The sequence below is a fragment of the Artemia sp. Qi Xiang Cuo genome, chromosome 5 (assembly GCF_049724085.1).
Source record: "Artemia sp. Qi Xiang Cuo chromosome 5, ASM4972408v1, whole genome shotgun sequence".
In the NCBI taxonomy this organism is placed as follows: domain Eukaryota; kingdom Metazoa; phylum Arthropoda; class Branchiopoda; order Anostraca; family Artemiidae; genus Artemia; species Artemia sp. Qi Xiang Cuo.
The window spans coordinates 36,214,455-36,237,551 of NC_142798.1; the positions used below are offsets into that span (position 1 = coordinate 36,214,455).

Genomic DNA, 23,097 nt, shown 5'->3' on the forward strand with positions numbered 1-23,097 from the left:
GGTTTTGATTGGATGTGTTTGGGGAAATGATGGGCGTGCGGGGGGGGGGGGGGCGGGCTAGTTGCCCTCCAATCACTTTCGACTATATAAAAGGCACTAGCCCTTTGAATTTCAAATCGAATGAGCCTTTTTTGAAGTTTCTACGACAACGCCTTCTATAAAAACCTTATATACCCCCAGGGCATAACTTAAAACCCTTGCCCTGAGGGTTGTCGGGGAGTTTCCTCCTTAAAAACATATTTTCTATCTCGAAATTAACTACGCTGAACAAAATGAATATCTCAAAATTTGGATTGGATGTGTTTGGGGGAATAATTGCCGTGGGGGGGGGGGATAGTTACCCTCCAATTACTTTCGACTACTAAAAAGGGCACTAGCCCTTTGAATTTCCAATTGAATGAGCCTTTTTTGAAGTTTCTACGACAACACCTTATATAAAAACTTTATATGCCCCCAGGGCATAACTTAAAACCCTTGCCCCGAGGGTTGTGGAGGAGGGTCCTCCTCAAAAAGATATTTTCTACCGGAAAATCAATTACGTTGAACAAAATGGTTATCTAAAAATTTTGATTGGATGTGTTTGGGGGAATTATGGGCGTGGGGGGGGGGGGCTAGTTGCCCTCCAATAACTTTCGACTATTAAAAAGGGCACTAGCCACTCCAATTCCCAATCGAATGAGCCCTTTTCGAAGTTTCTTCGACAACTCCTTCGATACGAAGTGCCTGTCGAAGAAAAAAAAAACACATTGTGGTCACATCGTTCTTTACTTAGGCAGCGCTAGTGCGCTGCCTATGATATGATTTGATAAGTTATTAATCAAATTTGTGCATAAAACGTTCAGTTATTACACATCCAAAGCCCTATCTAAAGAAATATTAGTATTTAGCTTAAGTTTAATTTCAATTGCCTCACGTACACATACATCACAGGGACGTTTAAAAGAAGCATAAGATAAAAAAGGAAACTATAATTCAAAAGAAAATAGGAACACTTACATATTTAAAGTTGAAAGATCGCATTCAACATTAGTATATTCGTGCAAGAACTTGATTATTGGTACACGAGCATTCAGGATACGCCTGATCTAGGAAAAAGTAAAATAAAAATCCATGACAAAAAACTATTTTATACACAAAATTTATAAAATTGCAACAACCAAATTAGAAAGAACAATATAAAATTATCTTAGCAATCAAAATTCATGGCCTCGTGTATAGGTTTTACTGCAGAGTAAACATTTAGGTTTTAATATTGACTAATACAAAAAATTTATTTTTATTTTTTTTATTTTAGTATTTATTTATTTTATGCTAAAATGTCAAAAAATAAATTTCAGTAGAAATTTGTTTTAGTATTTTTAGGGCAACACATTTTAACTGGCTTAGGAGCGTGTATAGCTGTGTTGGCTCCAGGCGGCTTGGTGCTGCGGTGAGTTGTTAGTAGTAGTAGTATAATACATTTTCGCAGATAATTCTGTTTGGACTGTATATTTAACTAAGGCTAAACAGCTGTTTATGTTGAATCAGGGTCGCCACCTCTTGTGATTTTTCCAAATCTTAACAATCTTAAGAATTCGGTCCTGAGCTTGGGATTAAGAGGAAGTTATTTATATTCAGCCTCAAAAATAATATGAAATGCGTATATTATCATTATTTAGTATCTTGGGATTTTTTTTCCAAACCTTGGCATTTTTCGCAAGAGATTCATGGGAATTGTTCAATTCTCACATTTCAGCAGAGTTAATTTGGGTGAATGATATTTCACCCATCATTATTTCATCATTATTTCGCATCTCTACTTACATAAAATGCTTATTAGGTTGTCCAACAATTGAAAATTAAAGCGGCATAATACTTTCTCTTTGCTACGAAAAACTTAATACAAATTTCAATTCCATTTTTTTCTGTTTGATTAGAAATCCGTTCACCTTCATCCTGGTTAGAAACTGATGTATATACAACAATATACTTCTATTCATCTGAATAAATGGTTCAACAGAACCTTATTAGCAGCCCATTTGGTTAAAACGTATCCAAAAACAGTTCATCTCAAACCAAGCGATTCTTAGAGTACATTTCAATGCTCGAGTAGCCCCTTTTCAGTCAATTTGAATGTGGCATGTGAACATATTTGTCAAAAGTAACACACAAAATCTTTATTTGAGTTGTTTAAATATGATAATTGGGGAAATATGACAAGGTGATTCGTAAAAAGAGCATACTTTTGGGTGTTTTGGACTGTCAGTTTTAGCAAAATATATGTACACTAGTCAAGAATTGTTTTTTCATTTAGATACAAATATGATAATAACTATAGCCGCTGACGGGCAAAACTAATTATATTCTATGTAGAAGCAGCGTTTACACTGGTGATGAATTATTATGATCGTCAAGAGCAGTTTTTGAAGTCGAACCTTCTTGAAAATTTACTTTGTTTCAACTTGTCACTTAGGGAAAGGCAATTTTTTATTTCGTTTGTAAGCAAGAATGTTTCTTTCGCTTTGAATTTTTCTGTGAGCATGGTGGCTAAGATACTCTCTTTTAAATTTGGAGGATATGAATTCAAGCTTCTTTGTGGTAATGTTGTTGAACACCAATTGACGAGGAATTGAAATGGCGGATACATGTACAGCAATGTTACAAATTCTTATGATTTGAAGGCCGTTGTTTTATGAGTTTAGGTTAATTAGGGTAGCATTATATCGGTCCGGCATGCACAAAGTCAATGGCACTCACACCTTTCTCTCCTTCTGAAATTCTGAATCGACCAAGTACACAATAAAGTACTAAAAGTAATTGCCCCGTCAATCATAAAGCCTCTTACTTGCTTAGTAAATTTGTCCTTGCAAAAGAATACTGTCTCAGAACACAACTGTGGTGAGAGAGAGAGAGAGATTTAGAGAGAGAGAGGAGAGAGCCAGGGACAGAGAGAGAGAGAGAGAGAGAGAGAGAGAGAGAGAGAAGGAGAGAGAGAGAGAGGGAGAGAGAGAGACAGAAAAAAAGAGAGAGAGAGAAAGAGAGAGAGAGAGAGAGAGAGAGAGAGAGAGAGAGAGAGAGTAAAATGTCGGGGTTAGACAGTGGCAAATTTGCTGTTAATTTGAAACGTGAAATGTGAGTAAACTAATTTGACAAAGAAAAACCAAATGGGTAAAAGAACTAAAATAAATGAAGATAGATTAATGTAAAATAACCTGACTGGGCCCTGGTAAAAATCCTTTCAGTATGTCAGCCATTATCTCCATATGATGTTTCGACAAAGGTCGATTGTTAGCAACTGCTGTTTTTGCATGGAATATTAAACGGCCATTTGTTCCCTCTTTTACCTGAAAGCAAACGATAATTTTCTAGTAACCATAGGAAAAAAGGAAGAAGAAGTATACTTACAAGCTCTATACACTTTAGTGTTTACTATACAAATAAAAGAAAACTTTAAATGAAAAGTAAAGAGTTATTAAAACTAAATAACTAAAACAAAAGTTAACTCATATAAAAGGTCAGAGTTCTTAAAACTAACAGAAATTATAATAACATTACATATTGCAAGATATACCTCCATGTATTATATTTAAATGAGCATTTAAAAAAATACAATGATTTCTTTTTAAATAAACGAAAGAATTTTCGGTTCAATTAAGTGTAATAGTATCAAGGAGGCACATTTGTGCCTCTATAAAGAGGCGACCCACCACAATGTTAAGTAATTTATGATACTAGCGGTCACAGAGAGACAGCGGTAATCGCATTTTGTAGCCCAAGCTCAAACTAAGAAACGTGCAAAATTTCACCCCCCTCCGACTTTATCTTCATGGGGTAAAGTGGGCCGGAAGTTTCGACCCTCCGACCACAGTCCCCCTTTAACGTTGTCCGATTGGGTTGAAATTTAGAGGTTAATCTTTACTAGGGCCCGGGAGCTTATCCTCGAAATTTCAGCTCAATCCGATCACTTCTTCCCTGTTTTCCAAAAACCAAATATAGCCACTTAAAGTTCATTTCTCTTTTTTTTTCTTATCCACGCCTACAGGCCACAGTTGGCAACTGATCCGGGTGAATGAGGACTCATTCGAAGCAGAATTCGACCTGTTAGGGCCTTTTGATATTTTCAGACCAAAAAAATTATCCCCCGAATTTACATTTACGAAAAACCTCGTTTTCATATAATAGCCCATGTTAATTCTTCCCACCACAACCCCCCTTTAACGTTGTCTGATCGGGCTGAAATTTAGAGGATAAGCTTTCCTGGGGCCTGGGAGCTTATCCTCGAAATTTCAGCTCAATCTGATCACTCCTTCCCTGTTTTCCAAAAACCAAATATCAAGTTTTGTGGGAATTTTCTTGCGTCGAAAATAGATTCCACTTATTAAAAAACAATTACAATTGTGTCTTTAGTCCAGCGGTTGATACTGCAGACTGTCAGGCGGAAAACCCGGGTTCGATTCATTGTCAGAGCAAATTTTTTATATACTGAATTTAAACTTTAAAAAAGAAACTCAGTTTCTTTTTTAAATTATTTGAAAAAAATTACGTTTTCTAAGGAGTTAAAGAGGCTGAGTTACAAGGTCGAACCTTAAAACGTACAGGGATTAGGAGGCACCCTGTACGACGTGATTTGAGTATTCAGGAATTAAAAGCCTTAACAGAAGAATCTTGAAGCGCGGGGGGTTTGGGGGCGGCCGCCCCCCAGCTTTAACTCCTGACACGATCAGCTAACAGTTAGTCAAGCAATAATAAGTAATAAACTGTACAAAAACCTGCAGAAATTATTTGAAAAAAACTACGTTTTCTAAAGAGTTAAAGAGGCTGAGTTACAAGGTAGAACCTTAAAACGTACAGGGATTTGGAGGCACAGTTGGGGGCTGCCGCCCCCAAACCCCCGCTTTCGCAGCCTTTAAATAAAAAAAAGTTTTTTAAACTGAAAGTAGGGAGCGACATTAAATCTTAAAACGAACAGAAATTATCCCGTATATGAAAGGGGCTGTGCCCTCCTCAACGCCTCGCTCTTTACGCTAAAGTTTTTATTGTTTAAAAAAAAGAGTTGTGAGAAAGTCAAACTTTAGCGTAAAGAGCGAGGCGTTGAGGAGGGCACAGCCCCTTTCATATACGGAATAATTTCTGTTCGTTTTAAGATTTAATGTCGCTCCCTACTTTCAGTTTAAAAAACTTTTTTTTATTTAAAGGCTGCGAAAGCGGGGGTTTGGGGGCGGCAGCCCCCCAACTGTGCCTCCTAATCCCTGTACGTTTTAAGGTTCTACCTTGTAACTCAGCCTCTTTAACTCTTTAGAAAACGTAGTTTTTTTTCAAATAATTTTAAATATAGTTTATTTAAAATTGAGAGATAAATTTGATGTTAAATCAAAAGCACCCTTAATAAAGAGAAAAAACAAAGACTACTTTGCTAAATCTTTAAAAAAAAGCAATATAGTATAATAGCCTTGAGGCTAGTTGGACATTTTAAAAAAATCATAAAAAACTATCTATCTTTAATTAGGAAAAACGTTTATTTGTTTTTTATACACACAAAAAAAACCCTGCGGTACATCATAATTTCACTTTTGAAAAAAATCAACTTTCTAGTCAAAATTTTCAATTCAAAATTTTTTCCAACTCGTTGAAAACATTCAGGAAGGGTTGCCCCCCCCCCCTCTCCCCATGCGTAATGTCCCTGTCGACAACTATGGTACATGATACCAGCTCATCCCTTGCGGTTGAGAACGAGTCCACTTGGCGTGATTTTCTCGCTTGAAGTACCTTTAAGGGATAATTTAATTTAAAACAAGGAGTCAAAGAACCAAACAAATCTAAAATTGACAGGGCTCCTTATTCCAAATAAGCAAGCAATAGTTTAAGTACAGAAAGTTTTAAAAAGTCAGCAAGGCCTGTTCACAAAAAAAGTATCAGGTGTCGCCCATTAGGTGTACGTCCGTAAGTATTTTTCTTTTACTTTCAGATCAACTATCTATCTCAGAATTTTTAATCGAAAGCAACTTAGTCTTCCATGGGAGAAAATCGTAGTTTGGTGCCACAAAATGGTAGACCTCGCCACTTTCCCATGACAAAATCCTTTTGATCACTTTGAAAGGGCTCTAGAATTTCCAATTTTCCTTCGACTGAACCCTCTACCGATCTTCTAGGACCATTGGTTCGATACGATCACCACAAGGAAAAAGAAGAAGAAAAGAACACACATCCTTGATTTTTCTTCTGGAAAAAAGAAAAAATTCCATATTTTTGTGGATAGGAACTTGAAATCTTCCCAGTTGGGTTCTCTAGCGTACTGAACTTAATGGTGTGATTTTCATTACGGTCTCTTGCCTTTTGGGGGGCGTTTTCAAAATTTTCCGAAAATGCTGCCAAATTTTCCCAGGCTCGTAGCGTTTAATGTGTAGTATTAAATTTAATGTATTTATGTATATATTCTGAATCAGCACAAAAATGTGTCAATTGTTGTCAAAATTAATTTTTTTTATGGTTTTGGTTACTATTGTCTCGAGTTGCTACTTACTTACAGTTACCATATATTCAACATGTACATGTCCTTACTTACTCACTTACCAAGTATTCTACAAGTATCTAATTGAGTAACAAAAATATACCTTATACTTAACTACTAAGTAATATTTTTTTTTCTAATAGAAGACCTGGGCCATAGACCTCTGCGGTTGGACCTGAGAGACAATGTTTGCCCAGATTTAAGTCGGGTGCTACTGCAAGGATTCTTCACCACCCCACCACTTTCCCACTGTTATTGAACTAAAATTGTAATTTCGCACATCTTAGGTTATTATCTTAGTGATGGGAGAGCCTGTCAATAAACATAACGTGCCGACATACTAATGAAAAAAAAACTTTAAAGGTATAAAATAATCATTTGGCTACGACAGCGCCGCAGTTTCCAAAAATCAAAATTTTAGTTTCGGCTTTTAAAGAATGTTGAATAAATTACATGATGGAAGTTCTAAGTAAATATATATACAGCAGGACTTGTTATCTTTAATTTAACCGTCCACAACCAAAACATGCAATGCATGTTTTTCGATATTTTCTTAGTCAGCTGCAAGAAATAGCTATGGCCCTGTTGAATCAGGTCAGAACGTCTATGAAATCGTTAAATATCTTTTTGTGTTTATCCTTGTTCAAGATCAAACTGGCCATCATTTTCAACTTAAAAGAATTCAACCAATCATTCAAAAAGAAAACTAACAATCAATTAAACTGAAAAGGAAACCAATCACTTAGAAAAAAAAACCCTACTGTTTTCAATTAAACAAAAAACTAAAAAACACGGTAAATTAGCGAAAAGTGGTGCCGGTTAAAAATAGTCTTAGTAGGATCTAAAACAATCAGTCCCGAAAAAACACACATAATGGTGAATAATATAATTGAAAACCACAAAAAAAAAAAATAATAGCACTAGCACCAAAAGCAATAAAATAGTGCTCTAATGTATATACTATATGCTTAGGGTTGCCTTTTGGTTCTGAAATTTGTACTCAAATTCCTTAAGCCTGACCTCCATAGACATACTCCCTCACCTTATAAATTCGTAAATAAATTCAGTCAGAACAATGACACAGATAAATTTAGTGACTGACCTATTTACAAGGAAACATGTTAATGAAACAATTCTTACTTCTTAATATATAGAAAGATCGGGGTCAAAATTTCGTGGGGTTTCAACTTTCATTCAATTTTATCCACTTTTTTCCCTTTTTTATAAATATATTTATTTCCTTTTTTCATTAAATTGTTTGCCTTCGTATTTTACGCAAACGGTGCACAAGGGTGGGCGAGGGTGCTTCAGCCTCTTTTTTCGAGAACACCAAGTATTTACCCCCTCACAGAAGACTAAAGATCAAGGGACCTTGCCTTTGAAGCCAAAATATTCTAAAAGTGTAAAGTGTTTACAACATTTGATAAGTTTCCAACACTTTTCCGGAAAAAAATCTTTCAAACTATACCCTCTCCTGTAAAAAATGCTAGAAGGTTCGACCCATCTGGACAAAAATGTCTATGGCTGAATAGAAACCTGAAAGACATTGCTTCGAATAAGAATTGTGTGCAATTCTTTTAACAATTTTTTACGACGACACCTGAGGAGACGAAAGAAGCCTGATCTTGTGAAAGGAAAGGCGGAGATAACATGCGCCCAAAAGAGACAGAAATAATAGGACCCCACGTCCGAAATAAATAGTTTGTGCGGCAGGAATAATAAACTGCTGAAAATTTAGCCCGCAAAGAGGAATAAGTTTGATATGCAGAAGTAGAACAGGGTATAGTGGGTTAGCTTGGGGTTGGTTCTTGAAGTTCAGAACCTAGTTCTGATTTTGGAGTTCAGAAACAAAGAAGAGAAAATAGAAAAATTGAATTAAAACATATTAACACACAAGAAAATAATAGGATCTAAAGAACAGATAGGAAAGGATTCAAAAGGAATCGAAATTTCATGGACAGGTGGGGGAGTAGAGAGTGGAGCTTAGCATTTAACTGTTGTCGAGGAGAAGCGTGCGCGGTTTTATTGGACTCAGCCTGCTTGGTACTGCAGTAAGTTGTTAGTAGCAGTAGTAGTGCTACTGCTACTTCTAAACAAAAGAAAAAACAAGTTATCTTACCCAAGCGGAGAGTAGTAAAAGGAAACTGAGATATTCTAACGGTACAGGTGGTTTTCTCTTTGTAACTGGCTTAAGGTTGTAGCCATAAAACTGTCAACAGTCTTCGAAAGAATTCAAAAAGTCAACATTTAATTATTTCCTATTTATAAAATGGGCATATCCCTCAAACCTGAGCTACATCCTCACATCTTAGAAGCTTGAATATACTTGCTTGATCTTTAAGCGACTCAAAAGTAAATAATACCTAAAAATAAGTCACTTACTCGTTGCACTTATCAATTCCAAGACTTACTTCAAAAGTAAGACTTTTTACAACAAATAAGATGACATTGTAGTAGAAGACAAAGTTTACCTTAGTAACATTATTGTAACATTCGAAGACCATATCTAAATCAGTTCCACTTCGTCCACACCCGTTTACAGAGGATCCAAATGGAACAACTCTACCATGGGGGAAAATTCCCTGAAATTAAAGAAACAAAGTTGTTTTAATCTAAATTGCAAAATATATCCTTAAACGACAAATATTAGCTATTAATAGAGAATGGCCCAAAGAACCAATCTATTAGTCTCTGGAGGTTTTTAATGACGCTCATGACCGCAAGTGATCTTTAAAGCAACAGTCTAGTCCAAGAAGAAAAATAAGAAAAAAAAGTGACCGGGCACGGTGACCAGGCCAGCCCAGATCTACCAATAGGCATACTGGCCCCGGGCCTAGAGGAGCACAATGCCAGGGGGCGCAACAAATTATCACTGAGTCATTTTTTTTTAAGCAAAAACTGAACTGATATTTTTATCGTCAAAGTGTGAGTTGCACTCCGCTGCCACTCTGCCTATTCACAGAAAAGTGATTTTAAAACAACACAGGAATTCCGTGACCACTTATAGACTGTCAGATATATCCCAATAATGGCAACTGAGACTATGGTATCACCTCTCTCTTTCATTATTTTTGACTCATCAGTCGTGTCCTATTCAGTGCTTCCCAAATTTTCGGGGATTTCCCCCAAAACCTCGCAAAAACGGAGCGGCAAAAACAATTGGACCTAGAAACGTCAAATCTTTAAATCTGGCCCTGATGGTGATGGTCTTCGCTCTTCTTAGTTTCAGAAATACAAACTATTCCATTTGTCTTAAAAACTCTGAGAAGTTTCCCTCAGAATGTTTTCGTGGCAAGCATAAAGAAGAGGACTTTGGTTCCGTCTTCCCCTAGAATCAGGAGATATACATTATTTCGTTTAATCACTGACATTTTCCATGTAATTTGCCCCTTTTTGGTGTTTTCGGAAGCCCCCCCCCCCCAAAAGAACATTTTTAAGCAAATACCAGTTCTTTTCATCTCAGCTTTACAACTTAAATCGCCGTTTAAAAGATAATTCTGGGCTTTCAAGGGCCCAACTCTTATATGACGAACTTTTCAAAAGATAATTGTATTATATTATCTTGTCAAAAGTTACACGTGTTGCATCATCATGTACATGATAATTCAGTTTTGTCGGAATTTGCATTTCATTTTAATATTTCCGTTATAATAGGCTAGAGTCCGTTCTTTACTTAAGATTAATTAAAAAAACTTTTTCCACAAAATAAGTTTTTCAAAGAAAAGTAAAGAACTCCATTAAACAAAAAAATAAACAAAAATAAAATCAAATAATCTACCAATCGTGAAACTACCACAAATCAGCATCGATAAATAAATGAAACCTAAAAGGAACAGAAATTACAATAAAAAACCGAGTCAAACTCAAAACGAGCAGAAAATAACATAAGTTGGGCTCAAAACCCCTATGCCTTCCCAAGGCCAGAACAAAATTTGCACTTTATTGAAAAAATATAAATGTTTTTACTTTTATAACTTTAATAAATCAAATAATATTAATATTTTGATTACTAAATATCAGTAAATGTATATTAAACTGACAATGCACATTCATTTGTATTTTTTTTTTCAGTAAAGTGCATATTATGTTCTGGCCTTGGAAAGATATAGGGGTTTTGATGTTGGATGGGTTTGGGGAAATGATGGGCGTGGGGGGGGGGGGGGCTAGATGCCCTCCGATCACTTTCGACTATTAAAAAGGGCACTAACCACTCCAATTTCCAATCGAATGATTCGAAGTTTCTACGGCAACTCCTTCGATACGAAGTGCCCTGGTATGAAAAAAAAAACAAAAAGAAAATACTGACATTATTATAACTAACCTCATAATATAGTTTTTACTTTTAACATCATTTTTAACCAACGAATACGACGTCATTCATCACCTATTATACGAGGGTGCAGTTTTTGGTAAAAATTATTAATTTCAAATGCTGTGTGCTTGTTTATTACAAAAGGCACTAGATGTATCAATTTCGTTTTAAAATGAGCCATTAAACAGCTTTCTATGGTGGTCTAGTGCTCCACTAGCTGCGAAAAAAAAAGAGAACACTGATGGTGATTCCCATTCAAAAAAGTAATTTCCTTGTCGTTCAAGGCAAGGGATTTTCCTTGCTGTTCAAGTCAAGAGACTACAAGTTTCCTGCATACGGTTTTCGGCCAAGGTGATTCCAATGGCGTAGTTTTTGTTTTGCGATCTAACTCCTTTTTAAGGGTTTCAGGCTATTTTTTTTGTTGCTATGGCCGTGGTTCGTCCTTTACTAGGTTGCAGCTACCACTACAACCACAATTATTTATTGTCATGTTGTTTGACACTGTCATTCTAGAGTAATGAGCAATCGACTTAATTTTGTATTTTGACAACTATTAGAATTTCAAGCTCCAAAAAACACAAAGCAGAGGCTTTCAGCCCCATTTTGGAAACCGGAGAAAATTATATTTCACCCTATATCTTTAACGAACCGCCCAAAATCCTGTTATTTCTGCCTTTTGTCCAGAGAATTTCAAGCTATGATGATTTCTTGGGTTAGTCTTTCGTTTTACCGCTACCCAGTCACCTTCACTTCAGATTTCCCTAAAAAATGATAATCTACTCGTACCAGGTTTAGCAGAATTAAGTCGTGAATTAATATCCTAAAATAGGGTAATATACCCAGCAGCCAAACAGCTAATCCCCATTTCAACAGTTAAATCACTGTAGAATATCTACTATTAGTGGATTATTTTATTATTGGATATACCTAAATTGTCTTAATAAGTAGATTTAGCTTGGATATTTTAACCTTTTGCAATAGTATTAATAATTCAATTGATAATAAAAAAATCGGCCAAAAAAATCAGCAAATTTTATTAGTTAAGGTAAGATACGCTGTAACTGGACAGCTAGCCACCACTTCAACAGTTAAATCACAACAAAATATCCATTATGACACCTAGAAAGTGGATTGTTTCACCATTGGGTTTGTCTTAATTTTCTTTTAAATATACGATCAGTTTGAATATTAAACAACACGAATAATTTTGAATGTACTGATAGTCAACAGTGGAGCTTGATCTTGGACACACACTTTAGGCTTGAGTGAAAAGTTAGAAAATACTGCCTAGTCTAGGACACGAGATCTTAAAGTTAGGACGAAGTATTTAAATCATGGACAGATAAGATAATATAACGTGTATTACAAGCCAAAATGTGGCCATTTACACAAATAAAATAAAATATTAAAAAATTGCCGCACCCGTCACAATAATAAAGAAAAAAATAAAAATAAAATAAACAATACTCTCTTCTTTTTGCAAAATACTCATCGAGATATCTTCCCACTAGACAAATAAATTGTGCCGATGTACTTTTCAGGGCATCAGGAAGCAGCACTTTATAATTCCCAAACTCTGCCATGAATACATTCAATCTAACATAAGTTTTGTGAAGCAGAATAACTGGGTTTATTTAGGCTAGGATGTCAGGGAAAAATGTATTCCTAGATTTTATTCAGCCAATTCTAACAAATCCATTTCCCTCCAACAGCCAATTCAAGCTACCTACGTTATATCCAAGATTGCGAGCCTACTGTACATGTTTATCACAGACACATCTTAATTAAAGCATTTGTCCAAGATTAGGCCCTGTCCAAGTACTCCTTCTACAAGGACTACTCCTACCACGAACATCATGACAAAACGTTATAACTACCACTAGTACTAGTACCATGCTAGTAATATTAATTGTTATTAAGGTTACTTGTCATAACACTTGTGGAACAACCTTATTATTAATAATACGCTGAAACTATATTAATTATAAACGAGCAGAAAAATAACTCATCTGTGAAGTAAAGCTTAAAACGGACAAAAATTACAACAAATAAATGAAAAATAAAACTCAAAACGAGCATAAATTATACAAGACATGTAACACTTGATGAATAGGGACTAACACAAATAACATTGGTGTCCTCACTCTCGACAAACTATCCTTAACTTTGAATTAAGATAGCGAAAAAAAAAAAAAATTCACTGGCTTTACCAACACTTTTAACCATTATTTATGCATTTTCTTTTCATTTTATTTATCACAGAAAAGTTATTTTAATGACTAACATTTAATAACTTCAGGCTATTCTCAAAATAATCACTGAATAGCCAGGGGCGTAGCTGCAGCATTTTTATAGGAGGGGGGGGGGGGGGGTCAAGACGGGTCCAAACCCGGAAAGTCAACGGGCATGGGCTATTTAATAATTTTTTTTCCAAATTTTTGGGAGGCTACTGCCCCCCCCCCCCAAACGACACCCATAAATTCATGAAACCGTCTAACTTCTTTAAAGATACAAATTTGGGGGATGGTGGCTCGGGACAAAGATATTGCCTTCGGGCATTTTTCAGACTAAATGTCCTTACACTACTCTTATTAGTAAGGTACAACTTATTTTAAAATATATCGATGAAACCTCTGCTTTAAATGGGCAACCTTATATAAATAACTTGCCCCTGGGGCTGCCTGCATCATGTTTCCCCAGGATGAATACTTCTGTTCTAAGTAGTTTTTTTTCTTGAAATTTTTATCTGGTCCCGTATAGGGCTATAAGTGAGGCAAAAGAAATATAAAACCAAATAGGCGATTGGGTGCTCTTCGATCGGTTTCTTCATTTAAAGAGGTATTATTTCTTACAAATAAGCTAGATGAGACTAGAAAATTATAATGATAATAGATGGGAGACATGTCGATCATTACTAAGTCAATGGCATTTTGTTGGCTTACAATTTCAACAATTTAACAAGCCCATAGTGAATTCAAGTGGTAAAGGACCATAAAAATTATTATTGAATCTTCTGTGATTACTTATTTCTACCTAGTATCATCCAACTATTAGGTTATTCACTGTTCATTACACTTTTTTCGTCCATTTTATTGTTATTTCCTTTTGTCTATATCTACCGCACACCCAGGGTTCTCTTTGAGATGGTTACTAAAGTTCATTTTGAATCACATAATATATGAAATGCTTACCTTGAAGGCAGACTCGACTTGATCACAGACAAGAAATCTTAATCTTATTTCAAGTTCTGTTAACTTGGTTTTACCATAAAATAATTCCATCTGTGAAGAAACCTTAAAGATAAAATAAAATTAAAAAAGTATTGCAATAAACCTACTTAAAGCGGCAATTCACTTCGGTGGTAGCGGGAGAGAGTATTCATATATGGAGCCTATCCTGTAAACATGTCTGCTTTGTTTCTTTTATGACACTTGTGAATTTAATTAATGACGCGAGATAAGCCCTTTAAACTTTTCTATAGCGAGTTCCACTGCTAATCCTGGCTTACGCAGCCAGGTTTTAGTTGAAAATATGATTTCCGAATCAATGTCACTTTCTCGTTTTTTTTTTGTGTGTTTTTTTTTTTTAGCCTAGTATGTCCCATCCTTGCAACGAACGTTATAGAAAAAACGGAGCTAATTCATTCCAGTACTCTAAGTGCCTGGATTGATCGATATTGTGAATGTAATTGCCAACCATCAATCCCTAATACCCCCACACATCTCTTGTGTCAGTAAAGATGAAATAACTTACTAGCGTTCTTAAGCCCCATACCTGTGGTCATTGCCTAAAAAAGACATAGTAACCGCCAACCTCAGGATTGTTCTTAATCTTGAATTCTTGTATGACAGCTTATCCGATCTATATGATCGCCAGCAAAGTGAATGTTCAAGGACGTTGAAATCGAAAAGTTAAAACTCCGTTTTCAGCTGGCAAAATTTGATACATCAAATGTATTAAAATCCCCAACCCCATCCAGTATTCCTTTTGTAGCTGACGTCCTTTGTTTATGACTAAACAGAAAAACCAATTTTTTCAGCTGATCGTAAGGAGCAACATTAAAATGAACAGAAATTATTCCGTATATTAGGAAAGTTGCTATATCCGTAATCCCTCGCTCTTGACGCTAATGCTATTTAGTATCTTTAATAAAGCTTTTTAATCTAATTAAACGGCGCTATTGTTTCAGGAGTCGTCCTTAAAGAATCGGGACAAAAAGTTAAACTTTAGCGTAAAGAGCGAAGTGCTGAGGAAGGGGCAACCTCTTTAATATACGTAATAATTTCTGTTTGATTTAAAGTTTAATGTTGCTCCTTAGTTTCAGTAGAAAAAAATTTTTCTTATTTAATTTCTGATCGTTCTTCAAATGACGCCGGGAAATCATGCTTCTCTCCAAGGAAAATTCCCTCCTCGACAGAAAATTCCGCAAATTAAGACTCCTCTCACGTAAAATAGCCCCTACCCAGTCACCTGGAAAATACCCCCTGGACAATTCCAACCTCGCTGAAGATCCTCCAGGAGAATTTCTCGCGGACGACTCCGTCCAAAAAATCTCCTTTAATTTTTGATCCTTTCAAAGGATAGACTTTAATTTTTGATCCTTTCTCAAATTATATCGGAAACCCTCCTTCCGTGGGAAAATTTTCCCGGAAATCTCCCCACACCCAGTGGAAAGTTGCTCCCGCAGAAAATTTCCCCATGGAGAATTTCTCCTATGGAAATCCCCCTTTCCATGGAAAAAACCTCAAGGTAATTCCAACCCGCTGAAAATTCCCCCGGAGCATCTCCACATGTCAAATTTAGTCAGCAAAGACAGAGCAAGACAAGTAAAAGGAATTTGTATTAGAATTCAGTCAAAGTCCCCCCAGTGTAAAATTTACCCTGGAATGCTCACTCCCACAAACTTCCTTCCCCACAAAAAATTCTCATCGTGGACCCCCCCCCCCCAATAGGCTCGTAACTTTTAATGAGTAATATTAAACTTAATGAACTTTATATATTTCACAGCATAATAATTCGATTCTTTTGATGTTTCTATTTTATCAAGACTCTCTTTTTTAGGGTTTGGGTTACTATTGAGCTGCGTCGCTTCTTACTTACAGATCGTTACCAGGAATTTTTTTTTACTTATCTCAAAATTTAAAATTACTTAGATTCTACTGTTCAACTTTTGAGATCAGAATATGTCATCAAACGTATTACACGCCCTCGAGAGATTTGGATCAAGCAAGCACTAGTGAACTCTTATGACAGAATTTTCTAAGGTTATTAAAAAAGTTACGCAAAGCTTATCCCACTGACCTAGTTTTAACCGTAGACAATTAAGTCGTGAAATCCAGCGATAATTACCCGTCTTCAAAAATTGATAATGAAGCCCTTTTTGCTGACGAAAATTGCTTACCAATGAAATCAAATATTCAAAAAAGTAAAAATACTGATTTTAAGGGGTATCCACCTAATACGTGTCTTAGTTTTTTAGACATAAAATGCAAGTAGGGTAATTGTAAATATCTTTACATTAAGAAATTTTATATTTTTAGCCATTGTACCAATAATTTGCATAGATACCCTATGTGCCATTTTGATATTTGCAAAAAAATTACCAAGTGGAAGATGCTTTGGCTGTGCAAAAATTCATATTAAATTGCCCCATAATGTTAAGTAAAGGCTTCTATTCACAAAGCTAATACGGCTATCTCCTTCTTCAAGCTCATGGATGAATTTTTTGTCTCCTTTCCATTCTGTAAGGATGTATACCTCATTTATCTGCTCATATTTTGAATATGCTTGTTCAGTTTGGGACACTAGCATTTCGCGGGAAGAGTCAGATAAAACTCAATCTATCCAAAAAAGAGCCAACAAGCTTCGAAGTAGGTAAAGTTTCATATTCTTTTCTTCTAAAAAAAAGTAGTTTGGAAACACTCGGTATAGAAGAGTTAAGTTGTGACTCGGTTTTTCAAAAACTGCAGTAGAAAACCCTTGCATGAAAAACATTTTCCCCAAAAGGCACTCCCCACCTGCACTTCGCCCAGCCTGTTTCTATCTTGTCCCCCATTCGCTGATTGATCTCAATAAACGAAAAATTGTGTCCCTTATACTACAGAACAAATAATAAAACGTCCAATTAATTAACTTCTTGTTATTTTTATAAGTTCGTTCTGTCCTACCTTTTTATGTTTTTAATGACCTTTTGAACTTTTTTTGGATTTAACTAGTTTTATTTGTTTTCATATTATTATCCTAATTTGTGTTTGACTCAGAAATAAGAGTTCGGCCCATCTGGCGATAGCAATTTTTTTAGATGAATATCTCAAAAGTAAAACAAAAGAAATTTAGATGAATCACATTAAACTTTAAGCAATGAGATATGATAAATATTTCAAGATTTCAGAAGAGGCAAAGATGAAAAAAGCCTATTCTCACGCTGATTCACTTCTCTGGTTCAGTGTAGTTATCTTAGTGCAGTTTTAGTGCATATTTTCTTGCATATCGTCCCTTTCATATTTTTGAATACTGAGGATGGATTGGTGGAGGTCTCTACTGAGATATTTGCTTTGTCTTTTTATTTTTCACTTGCTGAAAATCACCCTTGTTTGCTTATCTATTTTTTTCTCGTTTTCTTTGTCTTTTGTCGAACATCACGTATGGAAAATGTGATCTAACAAACCTATAAACAACAGTTTCAAACATGGCAAAATGGATCGGAAGCTTTCGCTAGTGTCAAAGGACTTAAATCTATGACAAATTTCTAGTGACAGCATAAAATAAATAAAAGCATTTACGTCATTACACGATAGAAGGGCTTCTGTCAATGATTGAGAGTCAGGCGGTTCAAAGGATTGTATTGAAATAGGTGTGTTTGGAACTTCTTCATGATTTAAACTGCCATTTGACTTCAACCAGAGGAAACGTGACCTCACAGGAACCACAGAAACTTCTTGAGTATATACAGCACTTTTTAATATTTCACTAGCAGTCCCTCTATCAGCCATTTCAGCCAAAATGAAATTCTACAAATAAATATTATTAGAATAGTCTGGAATTTAACTCAACCGAATCTAAACTCATTTTTGTTTTCTTAAAATGTGATATGGAAGCATCCAAGGCCGTATTCAGGGGGAGGGGGAGGTCACTGGATTTGTCCCCCCCCCAAAAAAAGAAGCGCAGCTCGTAAAAACATAACAAAAATGAATATAAACAAATTTTTGATGTAATTTTTTAAGTTTTTTTGTAGCCCCCCACCCAAAATAAAAATTCTGAATATACTCTTGGAAACACCAAGTAAAAGCTGAGAGTTTTTTATGCCACAAAAACAAGCACATGGTACATTTTTATTGAACATTGAGATTGCAACACAAGATTGGTTAATCTCAGATATTTTTTTCTGGGGGTGTGTGTGTGACCTATCTATATCTTCATCTTTTTTCAGGTGATATCTTACAAACAATAAAAGGTAAAACACTGAGGAATTAATCTAACACCGTGAAATTTTTTATTCCTAAATGAATATTTTGGCTCTATATTCAAGGAGCGTCCTTGGCAAAGTACATATAAAAGTAAAATAAGACTCACAATAAAATGGTGGTCAGTAAAACTAAAAACCAAAATGAAAATAGTCCTTGAATCATCACTTCAAATAGGTTCAACCAGGACTGAATAAAAAATAATAAAAAAAACAATTCATTTAGGTAAAAAAAAACCATCAAATTAATGCTATTTTGCTTTTTTGGCAACTAACCTAAAAGGTCTTTTTGATACAAGTTCACTGGTATTAGCTATTGGTTTTGTAATGCAATCTATTCAATCAGTTTATTTCAATTTTTGTACAATGAATTGAGTGAATACTCTCCCAAATTGCTATTTAAAGAAGTATTATTATTTAAATAATTTCTATTCCCTCCCAAAGAAGGCTATGGAGTCAGAGTGGTGGAGTCAATGTTTTATTAACTTTTTGCTGAGTGGAGTCAGAGTAAAAGAAACAATGTAAGACTCTTTGGAGTCGGAGTTGTGGAAACACATAAGGGCATAAAAACACAAAATTGGCAGAACAAGTTTGTCGTTTTGAAAATGGCTGCAGCAACAAGGCATAGAGTGAACTACTTCACAATAAATCAAATGTTTGTCAATGACAGCAATCGAAATGTTCCTGAAACACTTGCTATAAAAGATATCGAAGCTCATCCTGAAAGTAATTATCTCCAGAACATAATTGAAGATGCTTTAAAGGAATTTGAATTTTTTTTTTTTTAATCATAAGTTCTTTGCATTGTAACATATGACGCATCTAATATAGTACAGATCATAAAAAAAAATGAATGGAGTTAGTCAAGATAATAGTGACAGAGCTATTAATGTGGGTGCTAGTGACATTAGCAGTTGCACTCAACTGGAATGTGTTAACTGAATTATATTGAAAGTATCAAGTATCTACTTACAACAATAAGGGTTTTTAAATAATTGTTGATAATTTTTTTTTAATATTGAGTAGCTACAGAATTAATTTTTTATTTAGTAATTTTCTTAATAAATGAATAATCATAAAAAATTGTCTTAATAGAATATAGCATAGCGAATATAGAGCGTTCCTTAGCGAAAATAATATTATATAATTGAAAAAATTATTAAGTATTCTCAGTGTTTGGGGTTAGTTTTAAAAATTGAGGGTAAAATGAAACATTATTTTATAATAGAATAAGATATTCAGGATAGATAGGTATTAAGTGCGAATATGAAACGTCACTAAATAGTGTATATTTCAAAGAATTGCAAGGACCGCTAGGCAGCGTGTAGAGAGTGTTGAAATAAAGTATAATCACTGGAAGGATTAAACAGAAGTATTTAATTTGGTAATTAGTTTAATTTTTTTTTTGAAGTTTTTTAGTGGTGGTGTTGGTGGTTGTTTAATAGTATTTTGTTGTTTGCTTTGTTTTTGCGTGTGTGTGCTATTTCACTCACTTAGTTTAAATTATTCGTGTTTAAAGCATTGTGAAAAAGGAGAAAAAAAGATGAGTGTACCAAGAATTGTAGGAAAAGATGGGAAAACGTTGAAATATGTACGAAAAAATACAGCATTTATGAGTTTCGCCGCATTTACAGATGAAGACCTGCCAACTGAACTTGAGATACACAGATGGATGAAACAGAAAGGTTTGCGAAAAGAAAATCTGATAGGCATAAATGCGTCAAGTTTGAAGTTCAAGAAAACAATCTTTGTTACACTTACAAACTGTGAAGAACTTGAGAAGTTTTTGGAGCAAAGAAGAAACAGAATGCTCCCATTCGCAACGACGGGTGGAGAAGTAAAATATGTAATTATTGAAAGCTGCGAGGATAGACATAGCTACGGTAAAATTGAAGGAGTACCCTCTGAGATGGAAGGGTCAACAGTGCAAAAGGCATTGAGAGGGTACAGTACGGTGCTACTGAGTAGAAGGGATGTCTAACAGGGAGGTGAATATATAGAAACGTCAAAAACAAGATTTACAGCGAAAATGAAAATAACTATGAACATTCCATCTTTTGTTTTTGTGGATGGACTACGATTGTGAGCAGGGACGTACGCAGGGGGGGGGCCTCCGGGCCCCCCGAAATCTCACGATTTTTTTCATTTTCCCATAATTTTCTGATTTTTCTCACAGAATAATGGGTTTGAAGGATTTGGCCCCCCGAACCAAATTGCCCCCCCCCCCCCCCGAAACAAATTCCTGCGTACGTGCCTGATTGTGAGTATGGTATGATGAACAGATAAGAACGTGTACCAGGTGCAACCAAGAAGAACATATGGCGGCGGACTGCTCTGTGTCTCCATCAAAAGCAGCCACAAATCAAAGAAAAGAACGGGAGATAGTCGAACTGGATGATTATGTGTCATTTCCATCGTTGACAAAAGAAGTAAAGCGAAAGGATTAAAGGTGTATAAAAACTTAAGAAAAGATGAAAGAAAAATTAGAAGAATTAGAAAAGAAACAGAGAACTGAGACAGAAAACATAGAGGCTACGAAGAAAGAAATAAGGAAAAAACTAAAAGGAAGACAGCTAACACAACGGAAAACGATGAAGATAGTGAAAAAGAAGCAGAGATCACAGATATGCGACCTCGTAGCCAATCCACACCACGAATCACAGCAAGGGGGATAAAAGAAATAAAAACAGACTGTTTAAGAAAAACGAAGAAAAAGAGAAAGAATCTGGAACGTTGAAACACATCGAAAATATGGAAACTATACTGAATAGCATTACACCGGTGCTGACGGTGGACGAGTACGTGGATAATACACATTGGTGAACGTGGTAGAAGTAGAAATGAATATGACAACGTCATTTAGTAGATCAGAAAAAGATAACAGGAAAGCAAAAACTGGTAAAGAAGAGGAGAGTGAAATGAGAATATAGTTGAATCTAAAACACTTATAAGTTTAAATTTAAACGGAATGAAACAAAGAAACAGACAACAGTTTTTAAGAGACTTTCTGATGATAGAAAGCATAGAATTAGCTTTTGTACAAGAAAGAGATACTGATAATTTAAAAAGCATGGAACCCGAACACAAATACTTAACAAACACTTGTATTGGCGGAGGTAGTGTAGCAGTGATATATAAAAGTCAGTTTGAGCCAAAAAAAATGTAAGAATTGACGAAGAAGGAAGAATTATCAGTTGTGTAGTAAATAGAAGAACATATATCAATGTTTATGCGCCATCCAGATCCCCAAACAGGACAAAAAGAGAAAAAATTTTCTGGCAAGATATTGCAGTATTTATCCCCAAAAATACTGATGAATTAATATCAGTTGGAGATTTTAACTGTGTAACAAGTAAGAAAGACGCCATAGCCCGAGAAGAGAATATTTGCAGAGCATTGGTCGAGCTCATAAATGGACTGGAATTGGTAGATATCAGGGAGGAAAATAAGAATATAAACAGCTTTACAAGAATAAACTGGGTAGGAAAACATGGAGGTGGAGCAAGACTTGACAGAGTTTATGCATCAAAAGTACTGATACAAAGTATGGCAAACATAGAACACAAGATAGTGTCTTTCACGGACAACAATGTAGTGTTAGGGACAAATAAAAATGAAAAGATACAAGGAAGAACAAAGAAATCTACGTGGAAAATGAATACTGCAGTCTTAAGAAGTGATGAACGTAAGACAAAGATAGGGAAGATACAGAAATTAATGAAGAAGATTCCAAGTTACTACCTTAATACTGAAAACAGATGATGAAGTCCAGAATTACGCAAGAGGTAAAGACAATTTCAGTAGAATTATCAAAAACTGGCGATGAGTATCTGAAATATCTCTATAGAATGGCTTATGAACTAAAAAAAAAGAGATAAATGAAGGGAAAAATTCAAATAAGGAATACTTCGAGAATCTACTAGAAATAAGAGAAATAGAAAAACAGAAGGCAGAAGCCTACAGGATAAGAGCAAAATGTGAGGACCAGATAAGGAATGAACAACTAAAAGCAAGCAAAAGAAACTAATCTTAAGAGTTAAAAAGAAAAATGGAGAAACAATTGAGAAAATGGAAGATATCATGGAAGAAGTGAAATCCTTCTTCAAGAATGTATTTACAAGAGAGACAGAAGAAGAAAAAGAAAGAGTGGACGAATTATTTCGGAAGATTGAATATAATCAAGTGCCAGAGGAGGAAAATAATATACTAACGGCGAAATTAAGAAAAGAAGAAATAAAAAAACTATAATGGAGACGGATAACAATAAAACACCAGGACTTGATGGAATATCTTAAGAATTTTATAAGACACATGTCGAAGAAATCGCAGAACATCTAGTAGATATTTTTAATGAATTACTAAATAACGATGATATCAAGATGTTTAGGGATGATGAAATTAATACTGAAAAAAGGTAGCCCTGAAGACATCAACAACTGGAGGCCAGTTAATATCACAGATTGCGATTACAGAATTATGTCCCAATAATTTATGGTATCTGATAATGGTATACCATAATCTAATAATTATGGTTAATAAACCCAATTTTATGGTATCTGTCCTTTGTTTCACAACCCAAAAAGCCACATCTAAAGCAAATTGTGAGTGCAATTTACCAGTACATATGGAATGAAAAATTTCCACCTAAATTGAAAACAGACAATATGTTCATACATAGAAATCATGGAAGCCTTCAGGTCATACATGTGGAATGTAAGATGAAAGAAATTTTCATTAGGACAATGTTGGAACAAGTGATGAGGAAAAAAGAATCACCAACAAGTGCTTGCTATGAAACATGGAAAAGAAAAGAAATATCCTCCAAAATATAATCAA

At 35.1% G+C, this 23,097-nt stretch overlaps 1 protein-coding gene across 2 annotated transcripts in view; it reads right to left on the reverse strand.

Moving 5' to 3' along the window:
* The window catches only part of LOC148952096 (poly(A) RNA polymerase, mitochondrial-like), a 58,797-nt gene that overhangs the window by 9,831 nt on the left and 25,869 nt on the right, over positions 1-23,097 (reverse strand). Inside the window, exons 3-7 of one of the 2 annotated variants that reach the window (XM_089088843.1) lie at positions 17,582-17,809; positions 13,991-14,092; positions 8,959-9,069; positions 3,192-3,323; positions 997-1,085 (exon numbers count right to left, since the gene is read on the reverse strand). In XM_089088843.1, the coding sequence (XP_088944969.1) occupies positions 997-1,085; positions 3,192-3,323; positions 8,959-9,069; positions 13,991-14,092; positions 17,582-17,809 (662 nt within the window). The remainder of the gene's footprint in view (positions 1-996; positions 1,086-3,191; positions 3,324-8,958; positions 9,070-13,990; positions 14,093-17,581; positions 17,810-23,097) is intronic. The other variant, XM_089088844.1, reaches the window with a different exon arrangement.